At 39.7% G+C, this 11590-nt stretch overlaps 1 protein-coding gene across 2 annotated transcripts in view; it reads right to left on the bottom strand.

Annotated features, from left to right (window-relative positions):
• Positions 1-366: 366 nt before the first annotated feature.
• Positions 367-11590, bottom strand: part of DLC1 (DLC1 Rho GTPase activating protein) — a 139419-nt gene continuing 128195 nt past the window's right edge. For both annotated transcript variants that reach the window (XM_018565845.1, XM_018565846.1), the window contains exons 6-14: positions 9292-9468; positions 6809-6968; positions 6521-6719; positions 5831-6044; positions 4372-4486; positions 3750-3968; positions 3006-3223; positions 2565-2738; positions 367-538 (exon numbers count right to left, since the gene is read on the bottom strand). In XM_018565845.1, the coding sequence (XP_018421347.1) occupies positions 418-538; positions 2565-2738; positions 3006-3223; positions 3750-3968; positions 4372-4486; positions 5831-6044; positions 6521-6719; positions 6809-6968; positions 9292-9468 (1597 nt within the window). In that variant the 3' untranslated portion in view covers positions 367-417. The remainder of the gene's footprint in view (positions 539-2564; positions 2739-3005; positions 3224-3749; positions 3969-4371; positions 4487-5830; positions 6045-6520; positions 6720-6808; positions 6969-9291; positions 9469-11590) is intronic.

Genomic DNA, 11590 nt, shown 5'->3' with positions numbered 1-11590 from the left:
ACATTCACAGATGTTCACTGTGCAAATCTTTCTCTTCTGAACATACAAAGTATATAGATAAGCATAGAAGCATAAGTACCAATTATTCCAGTGGATACACCAGTCCCTCAGTATGCTTAATAATTAACACAATGACAATATACAAGGTAACTGGATATAGGAATGTGGCATTATTTTAACAATAGATACTTTCCAATAAAATCCTTTTGCTTCTCAGAAGCAGTCAATTGATATGTATTAACACATATAGGATGATATATGATGGGAGCCTAAAGGCTGATGAATTCTAGTCCATGGCACTAAGCACCATAAAAGCAGCTTCATTTCTCGGATTTGACTTTTTCCAAGTAACTTTGAAAAGTCCTGACATCTTTCATTTCACTTTCTTAGAAACCCTGTTGAGACGATTGTGCAATGTCACCTTGACTTCCCATTATTGCTTTCTGGTTGTGGATTGATAAACGAATCTCGAAGCCTAACGACTTCTGCAGCACATAACTGTCCAAAAACTTTATTGTACCATTCCGGCATGTGGCCCCTGGAACATGAAAGAAAAGCTGATTTAAATCTGCATGATTAATGTAATGGCCACAAGGCAATTAAAAGTTAATAGCTAGTGTGAAGAAAATACTGCAAATTTATAACTCATCTCTAGGCAGATATAAGACACAAAATGAATGCAGTGCTCTAATCAATACATCATTAAATGTATGTTTTAAATAAAAGCAGTGTAAATTCCTTAATTTGACCGGGTATCATGCTCTTGCAGTCACTGAGCTGACAATAAGCATTCTGATAAGGTGGGGCATATTGCAACAAAAGCTGGTTCTTATTTTATATTTAAATAGGATATTGATTTTTGTCTTATTTTTGGATGGGGTTCTACTTTAGACCATTCTAAAGCTCTAATGCTGCAGATTCATAAGACAAGCACAATCCTTTCTTGTATCCGTTATTCTATTCTAATATAGGGGATGGCAATTCTACTAAAAGAGGTTTCTAAAAGTGACAATTATTTTGGCTGAAATGCCAGGACCTCATATGTCTGTTGGTGGATTTTGTAGCAAGATCCCTGCATATGAAGCAATAGACCCAGAGAACTGCAGTAAACATTGTTGGAGGGTCCCCACACTTTGTAGGGCATATCAGTTATTTTATTTAAGGTGACTGCAGCACTGTGAACAAAACTTTGTGGAACAACAGTGGCAGGTCGAGGATAAAACAGAAAGATCTCTCTCTGCATCTTCTGACTGCTGGATTATTGGTTGCTGCTAGGGATGCACCCATACCGATACTAGTATCGGTGCCAATACAGAGTATTTGGGTCGAGTACTCGTACTCGTACTCACCCAAATGCTCCCGATAACGGAACTTCTGGTATCAGGAAGCCGGGCGGAGAGTTATTACATGCCGCCCGGCTTCCTGATTGGCCCGGGAATCCGCCTCCATGCTCCCTCGTCACCAGGGAGCATAGAGCTGGCTTCCCAACCAATCAGAAAGCTGGTTGGCAGGTAATGACTTGCCCCCGGCTTCCTGATTGGTCAGAAAGCCGGCTCCATGCTGCCTCGTCACTTGGTGATGAGGCAGCATGAAGCTGGCTTCCCAACCATTCAGGAAGCCAGGCAGCAAAGTAATTCCCCCCCGGCTGGCCGATTGGCCAGAAAGCCAGCTCCATGCTTCCTCGTCATTTGGTAACAGAGGAGCATGGAGAAGACTTCCCGGCTAATCAGAAAGCTGGACAGCGAGTCAACACACGCCGCCTGGATCCTTAATAATACTTCTTGTATTCGGTTTTGGTGGGGACTGAACAAAAAAAAAATATGCTGCTGAACTTTAAGCCTATTCTGATGGTGATCAGCATATATGCCACCTCAATGAATCTCAAACAAGATTGCTGAAGACAGCGTAATCAGTATATGAAGACGTGAGACAGTTTGAACATACAGGAGGTACTCATAAGGTGAAGCATGTGATGAGGGATGCTGGTGACAAGTCTAGTCATGTGGACAGACTGAAACACAGTCTAAAGGAAGGTCTTCTTATTCATAGAACTGTGGTGCCAAACCAAATACAAGAATGAGTCAGTCAGATTTAAAAAAAATATATGTTACCTTGGAGATAACGGCTTTCACAAGTACAATTTTAGTATGTCATTCTCGCAAGAAATGCAATTTGATTTTGCTTGAACACAAACTCTTTCAGACCCTAGCAAATATTGTTTTTTGAAGTTTCTTGTGATTATCTAGATACTAGATAATAGATACTGGTGTAGCTAGGAAACATGTAGATTTTTCATAGATTTCCCATCTCTGGGCTATCTGAAGGAAAAACTATTTCACTGAGTGACCTATAGTAGAGTGGGAGGGGGGCATGCAGCTCATACCAATACTTTGAAGAGATACCGCACCAGAGAGTGTTTGCTGGTATGACACCGACTGGTCTTGATGAACTGAAAGCTGTGGGGTTCCTACCAGCCAAAGTTACAGAGTTAAGGGTTTTTCTACTACCTTGAAACTAGAAAACACTTTAGTTAGGTGTTTAAGATTATACTGATTGGTGCTTACCTCAGATCAGCTCTGCACAGGTAGGTAAGCTTAGATTTCCCCGTGCCACAAGGCTCAATTAGGTATTTGGACTGAAGTACATTGACTCTTACTCCAAGTAAAGGAGCTTGTTCATGATCCACTGATATAAGCTGTAGTGTGCAAGCTCCTTTTGGTAAATTGTTTCTCCATGATCTGTGGAAATTAAAGTAAAAAATAAATAAAAATGCATAACTGAAAATGCATAATACACTGGAATAAAGTTAGTTAAATATTTTAAATACAGTTATAAGAAATGAAACCAAAAAGGACAGAATATAAAAAACAACAAAAAAACAACAACACTTTAGCAATTTTATGGCAGGTACACTTTCTATACATCACTTTCATTTGTCTTTATCATTAATCGGACAACTCCATACTGGATGACCAATAAAATGGTTTTGTTTAGTCTACACTCACCTTAAAACAACAACGTCTCTAGCTGGGTGTGGAGCCATGTTGTTCTGGACATATTGATAAATGTCAGTGTGCTCATCTAAGGTCTCTACAACTTTTGAATCCAGCAGATCCTCATCCCATAGATGCTGCTCCTTCAGGAGACGCTGAAGAACATCCTCTGGCTGAGCTGCAATCTCAATAGTGCTTTTCCACAGCCTAAGGGGAGGACCATCAGGGACCTGAGAAATAAATACATGGTGGTAGGAAATTAGGGAACAACTTACTCCATGAAGTTTAAACAGTATGGTCCTGGTGAGACATTACGTTGCTACATAAACCTTTGTCATTTATTCAATACCATGATATACTGTATATGAAATACATCATGGAATAGCAAAATCTACCTCAGCCTAAGGGCTCAAAGATACAAATTTGCTATAACTTAAATTGCACAAAACTGATGGAAAAAAAAAAATGACGGTGTGAACAGAGCGATTCAATATATATACACTAGCAACTGATTTTGAATTAGTGCTATAGAGACAGACTGGTGTCATGAATGCAAATGGCACTTACATTGATATTCTAGTTTTGCACAGCTCCATTATGTTTTGTCTAGAAAGAAAATGTGCATACTGCAAATAAGGTCTGTATTGTAGGCTACAGGGTGCATTTTCTACTGAAGGCAAATTGTACTGGCTGAACTACTTGACCTTTACAGGATCAGGTGTACTTTAATTTCAAATTATAAGAAGCATGACTCACTTTTTTGTAGGCAAGGTCAGCCTGTTCTGGGGTGGAGCAGCTGACCCAGCCTTTAAACTTGTCCTTGGCTTCTTTCAATAAGCTGTCAATGCCTTCCTGAAGTAGAGCCTGATAGTCACAGAACCCTTCGTTATTGCCATTCACCAGTTCATCCAGACACACTGGCCTAAGGTCCTGTTCCATGTACGAATTACGACATTTGTTCATTTCTTCAGGAATCTATGGTGAAAAAAAAAGGAATACAATTAAAAGCCAGATTAGCTAAGCCATCTAACAATAACATAGTTGTAAAGCTTTAACGTGTTTAGGAAAAGATTGAGACTATAATGAATAAATCACTGACATACGATTATTATTAGTACACAGGCCAAGGTAGTGGACAGTGTAGAGCGTGTGCAATTGCACAACAATGCAACAGTTCAGTTAAGCCAGGACTTTTAAGTCGTTATGTAAGCAGAAAAGAAACCAATTTAGAAAATGACAAAAACTGTAATGCAGAATTCTGGCGACTAGGCATGTAGGTTTAGGAAGTAATCAGAAAGCAGGGGATGGTATCAATTTGCAGTTATATAATATGCTATGACGATTAGAGTAATTCTGAACACAAAGTGACAGCTGGTACCTGGAAAAGTTTCTTGCACTCGGCAATCATATGTGCCAGGCCTTGGGTTGCAGCAAGGTTTTCATTCAGGTCTTTCTGGTCAGGTTTCCCCAAGCTTTGTTTCCTCTGCATAACCCTGAAACATTGTATACACAAAAGGTAAGGTTCAGATTATTTGACCAATTCCAATCGGTTACATCAATAGGCCAGTGGAAAGAAGAATTATGATGTGCATAGAGCAGTAACCCAACAATTCCTAAATCATCTCTTAAAGTGTAAACCCCTAATAATGAACTTACTTTATTTACTCACTTGGTCTGTTAACTATTCCATCAAATTAGTTACATCGTATCTGTTTGATAAGTGCAAAACGGTGCACTCTGCAGTGTTATCTCAAACATTATCAGGAAGTGTTTTAGGAATACAGAAAACACCCATGTTATGAGGGTGTTTTATAGTCTTAACATTTCCTGTCCTAGGGCGACAATGTTGCACTGCAACAGTGCAGTGAGAAAGCATTGTCGCTCTATGATCAGAAGAGTGTTACTGGCAGGAGCACCAAGTGAATATAAAAGGGAAAAAATTTAAATTCAGCCACCCCACCCATGGACTGGTAAACAGCAATACTATATTAATGTTCTTGGGTTTAAATATACTTTAATTGCAGGCTGAACTCAGACCAGATACCTTGCACATGGCTACTGCTCTTTGGTGGAGAAATTAATTTGTATTTTTATGGAGACTGCTACGGAAAGCGCTGAGCACTGAGATTCTGCAGGAGCAGACAGCGTCCATTAGCTTGTCAGTTTAGAAAGTCAAACTAAGAAAATGTTAATGTTGATTTTCCAATGCTGTACACAAGTAAACACCGCCTTACAGAAATGTGAAAATCTGACCCGGTTTTGTGAAGTTATAGGTCATTTACTGTACCAACGTAGTCCAAAGTGCAGTAAACCATAGCAACTAGATAACGGTTTATTGAAGACAAATGTAAAAAAAAAAAAAAAAAACTATATCTGCTTGTCAGTCATGTGTTAAAGCAATTTTGGAATCTTATTAAGCAAGCCTGTATCTTTATTTAATAGTGTTCTATAAAGAACACACCTAGATAGATAGATAGATAGATAGATAGATAGATAGATAGATAGATAGATAGATAAAGAAATCGCCTATTGATGCAAACTTTGTGCTAAAAGCATTGCTAGTTTTGCGTCATTTCAAAAAACAAGAAATTGACTGGCTCAAAGTGTCAAGCCAATTCTATGACTATACATCAAAGTTAGAAAAGTAGGCATTTTTGCTGCAACTACAAGCCAAAGTGCAACCTTATTTCCCTGGCGCATTTTTCTTTTAACGCAATGATCTTCAGCCGAATCAATGTTCTGCCTATCACAGATGTTAGAGTCAGCTATTCTGTGAGAAGAGGCTACCAAAGTTAATTGCTGGATAAATAAAAAGCAAGTTGATGTAAATAACATACCGAGGAGAGGAGTTCTCCCTCTTTAGGGTATTGAGGTGGAACAGAGAAGGAGCCAAACACACGGCCAGATTGGTGGGTGTCATCTGGTTTTCATCCACAGCTGCAGCAACATCGCTCAGGAAGTACAAGAGAGTCTGCAGAACCTCCCTGTTCTCATCAGGCAGCAGCATAATGGCAGCCTTGATTGCCTGGAGACGCTGGTCTTTTGGAACATCTACAGAGAAAACCACAAAAAAAAAAAAAAAAAAATTAATGTAGAAGAACACATCATGCATACATCTGTGCAAAAGAATACACTATGCAGGTAGCACTGTAGGACTGATACAATGGTTTCCCTTGATAAAATGATGCCTTGAGAAATAGATATATATAGGAAAAATCCAGGGCAACGCCTTCTTAGCATGTCATAACAGATCTGAACTAGGAAAAAACAAAATGTACTCAACTGATGCTGAAATTGGCTTTGCCTATTGTACAATATGTAAGCTGTGTGTAATCACCGTGGTAGGTGTGCATCACATATATAAATCTATTAACCACTGAGTATGGGCACCCTTAGATTTGCATATGTACTAAAGGCCAGGCTTTATTAACATCACTGTCAGCTCTGGAGCCAAGATTACTTATTTTATTGATGTTTTTTGCACATCTTTGCGTGAAAGAGTTTTATTAACAATAATAACTACTTACACTGATAGATTTGTAGAAAGGTTTCAGACAGTTTGTTGGTGAGGAGGGGTTCAGGTAGATCCCTAAAATACTGCTTTAGCATGTCGGCCACATCATAGGCAGACTGTCCCTCGTATATAGACCCATCGCCATTGTTCTCAATTATCTCTCTCAGTGCCAGAATTCGAGATTTGACTCCTGATTTCCGGAACAGTCCCACCTTTAGAAAAAAAGAGCAACAGTTTAGCGCAATCTTCACACACACTTAGCAGAATAACAATGCTTTCACTAATGTCCCAAGACACATACCTGATCCAAGCACTGACTACGCAGGTAGCGCATGGCTTGTTGTATGCACTGTGGCAATGGCTGGCCAAACCTCTGTACATTAACTGTTAGCGGAACACCAAACACATTCTTGTCCTTATAGTCTGGAACTTTAACCCGTTTCATAAACTTTGGTACAGCCCTGAGTAACAAGAACAGAAGAGCAAAAGTTAGATTATACATGTTTGTTGCTATACTGAGAGCACCAGCAAAAGTATTTAAAGATATCCAGCATCACAAAATAGATATACACAAATTATTGCCAGGTCAATGAACTACTGCTTGCTGTGACTTTCTATAAAGGGAAGAAAGTTACAACCATGACACCACTATGATGGTGTGAGGAAGGGGGTTTAGGGTGCCTAGTACACACAGCCTCAAGAAATCTAACTTTCTGCTCACATGATTGGATGGTTTAAATGATTTGGGCTGAAGTAGTAAACAAATCTTCATATCTCAGGGGATTGGCAAACAAGCATGAAGAGGAACAGCCAATTGGATGTTTTCGGCTATATGCTACTGTTCCCCAGGATATAACGTCTACAAACTCCCCTTTATAAGAGTTCTGCAGTTCAAGTAAGCCTCCATTTAATGCCTTTGGGCAGCTATTAAGAGGAGAAAGGGTTTTCTGCTTTCTTAACTCCTTTAATAAAATTGCAGCATACAACCAACTACAAATCAAACACACTCCAAATGCACTGAGTAAACATTTAATTGTTCGGGATTCCGTTTAAGCCATTAATTCATATCAGAGCTTGTCAAAAGAGTTTCATCCCAGCTTGTAAGAAGAAGATACTGTTCTATTAACTGTCGCAAATAATGAAGGCTGTGCAGAAGCCAAAGAGAAAGTCAATAAATCCTGCTGTGAAAGACCCCTAATAATGTCACTTCACTCTTCTCTTCATCAACTCAAAATAGCGGGGTTAACAAAGGAGGTTTGTGCATCCAGCTCTGCTGTTAACAAAGCCTCAAAGTGAGGTCTGCCACCCAGCAGTATGCAGAGCAGCAGGAATCTGGTGTAAAGCTTTAGGGGCTGTCAGCCAGAAACATCACTTCTACAAATGAGTTCTTTGAAAAAGAAAAAGCCAATTGAAAGAAACATGACCAGTGATAAGAGTTCAGAAAAAGTCACAGTAAAACAATGCTCAATAATTACCCTTTATGCGTAGAACAATATCAAATGCATGTAACACTTTAGTGCTCAACATTTAAAAAAAAAAAAGCAGCGTGGAACCAAAGACTAGCTGAAATTTCTCTTCTTGGGTTGTCTTTTTAGTTCATACGAGAGTTACTGATAGGGATAATGCTCCCTTTGTATATGAAGTAAATACTCACAACATTACAAGTCATATTGGGAATCTTAAACATGCATGAACTCTTTGCAAATCCCCTGTATGCTGTGACAATGACCGCCTTTCTGGGAATTCAGATAATCATGACTTTGAACATTAATGCCGTGGGTTACACATATTTGTGGTGAAGAGGAAGATGGGACATTGTTACATGTTTTGTTGATGCCACTGGCGAACCCATGAGCTATTCATATGTTATCCAACACTAAAAGAATCTGTGACAATAGGCTTTATTTAGTAACAAAGCATTGCTGTGTTACAAGCCACAGCAGCCAATCAAATACTACATTAGTGTAGAAGGATTGATAAAACATGATATTTCTTGGCCTTTCAGGATATGTATATGTAAACATTTACAACACTGTTATATACTTTGTTAGCTCATCTCCAATGGTCATTTGAAGTGAGAAGTTTGGACTTCTGTTTGTTATTCTAAACTACAAAAAAAGAATTTTTATGGCTCAACGCTAACTTCTGAGATTGAGAGTTATGTTCTTGAATAGTGAATGGCAAAATGAAAGACGAGTATTCAACAGCTAGCAGAGAAAATATATTATAGGGACTGCAAGCAGGGAAAAACAAAAGGTTTACTTGAATGTCAGCCCCTGTAGCAGTTTATACTTACTTCTGGTATTTGGCACATCTGGGTATGGGGGAGTGCAACTCACTGCCCTTCCTTCTGTGATCCAGTGCTGGGTGCCCGGGTGACCAGTCACTAGCTATGTCAAATAGGGGCAGGGAGATAGTCCTCTACATTGTGAAAGCCCTGAGTAGGCAAAGCACAGGTTCACTTAAAGAAGTGCTCCCCCTGTCCTCAACATTGGTGGTTGGCATCCTACTGGATTTCCCTTATCTGATTTTCTCATGACTTTGAATGACTAAATTTCCTGCCAATTGGCCTGCCAACAAGAACATAATTGAGCTGCTCTGTCTACACAGGTATGGAAAGTGTTACACATTGTTTTATTATTGCCATCTCTCACAGATTAAAAGCAGCACATGCAAATCAAGTTAAAAATGTCAAGCCTTTGTATTAGTTATTTTTTTAAGTGAGCAATACAACTTTCAGGCTTAAGAACCTGTACCATTATGTCAAAGATGCCATTAACCTACCAGCTGAATCCATGTTTATTCGAAGGGGTGTACTTCTCCAGGAGGGCAGTTAACTTCAAAAGTGAAAACTTCTGCAGCAAATTAATCTGAGTCACCGACTGGCAGTTTATTTGCAGCGATGCAGACCTCAAGCTGGGGCGGTGTGAGCTTTGGAAGCTGTGCCATCTGAATCGATGCCTGCAGCATATAAAGACATAAGGATGTAAGCGAAGTTCACAGTTCTCAGGAAATGTGCCATGGTTATGTTAACAAGCATCAGCATACATTTTATGAATCACTAATGATTGATCACCATGGAATCATCAGTAGAACTTCCTACCTAATAAAGTCTGGAGTTCAGGTAATAGAAAAGTACACCAGAGAGCAAGCTCGAGCAAAGATTTTAAAAAGGGTGGCTGGACATGTCTCAGCATTTACTAGTAGTATGACCGATCTGGGCATCATTGTGCTTGCAGTTCATGGGTTAACTTCTAAGTGATGAGCAATCCCAGGCACCAGGACTGCTAGCTACTGTTCAAAGATTTTCCAACATTCTCTTAGGCAGGGCTGGACAAGTCCCAGGAGCCAGTAAGCCGATGCTCCCTAAAAATTACAGCTGGCACCAAACTTTTGTGGTCTTCTTGAGTTGTCGAGAGATGGCTCCTAAATAAGAAAAACCCTGCTGGTGCCTGGATAGGGCAGACTGCCTCCTGAATTCCATATTAATTTGGCCACCCCTGCTCTAAGGCAGACCTGCTGCTGTTCTCCATTTAAGAAAAAAAGGGAAAAAAAAAAAAATTCTGTGCAGTACATTGGCTTAAACAAAGAAAATGCATCACACCCCAGTGGAGCGTGATTTCAGAGATTCCCACAGGCTTCAGCTTAAACATTAGTTTGAAGAGCAGAGTGCACAGCTAATACTTAAAGGGTTTTCAGCAAGCACTGAACAGATTTCTTGAAGCCCTTAAAGCACTCTTCATCACCAGTCTGTGAGGAATTACCATAATGGGACCGCTGGCTGTCACTTTAAAATAGCTGTTACGAGACATAACAGCACTGCTTAAAGATTGCTGAAACCAACTTACAGCTTGTTAAAAGCAACAGCTAGTGCTCCCACAGAGTTCTTTGTTTTTAGGCTTCACAGGTTTTAAAGGGTCTCCTTCATGAGAGGGTTTGTATGCTGCCATTGCTAAACTCCTCTTTGAGAATGTTAGTTCCCTGGCTACCATGCTCATGCTTTGGCTTCAATGTAATCTTAGCCATTGACCTGGAACAGGTATAGGGATAAGGAATTCTGAAACACATTTACTGCATGCTTGTTCCTGGTCTGTTACTTAGAAGTACTCAAGTTTGTCAGCCAAGCAACTAGCATTTTCTCTGAAGGTAACATGAAGGTCTGGTTTACACTAGTACATTGCAGTAATGCAAACATTATCGTGTGTTGCATTAAGGCATTGCACCGATTTTATGGGGCTACCAAAGCAACACAATACATGGTACTGTGCCTCCGGCACTGCCGTAAAGTAGAATCGTATTGTAAGTTATCCAAAAGACCTGCCATAATTGACCTACAGGACAAAGGCATCATGGAAAATGCTGAATACAGAGCATACGAAATAAGAGATGTGCCCATAGTGGCAAAACAAAAAGCTCTGTATCCCCCCCCCCCCAATATACAGATAGAAAGGCTGGTAATTTCACGAACATGGCCTGGCAGAATTTATATCCTGTAGTGTGTTGGCTAGATTCTAAAATGCCGCACTTCTGTCACTGAGAATTTTGGCTGATTGATAGACCAAATCCATGGAGTATATGAGCACCGACAAACATTGGTAGACACCCAGTTAGCCCACCCACCTCACTGCTCCATAGGCATAAACATACTCGTTCTTCTGGTGATCTAGATGAGCATGTTTATGCAAATATAGGACTAAAAGAAAAACAAAACTTCTAGTGGTGGATGTTGTCTGCACATTCCAGTTCAATTTTTTTATTTTTTTTTATTTTTTGGGACAGCTAAAGATATACTTGGCAAAGCAATTTGTTCATCGTCAAGGAGGTTCCACTTTGTTCTTCCTAGCGGCACACTATCAATTCCTGTTCTGCAAACAGGAAGTAAAGTGAGCAAGGTCATGATGCTTTCCTGACAGATAACCCTGGTTTCACATATTTCACACGAGAATTATAAACAGTTCCACTTTTATCAACATATGTATGTTACAATTAGCCCTATAGGAAACAGCTGCTTTTAGTCTGGTTAGCTCTTCATATATTCTAAACATCATTTAAGACTAATGTTGCCCATGTGCAGGTAGCTTTC

This window comes from Nanorana parkeri, unplaced genomic scaffold (genome assembly GCF_000935625.1).
Source record: "Nanorana parkeri isolate BGI_ZX_2015 unplaced genomic scaffold, ASM93562v1 scaffold892, whole genome shotgun sequence".
NCBI lineage: Eukaryota > Metazoa > Chordata > Amphibia > Anura > Dicroglossidae > Nanorana > Nanorana parkeri.
This window is presented reverse-complemented; position numbering and strand designations above follow the sequence as displayed.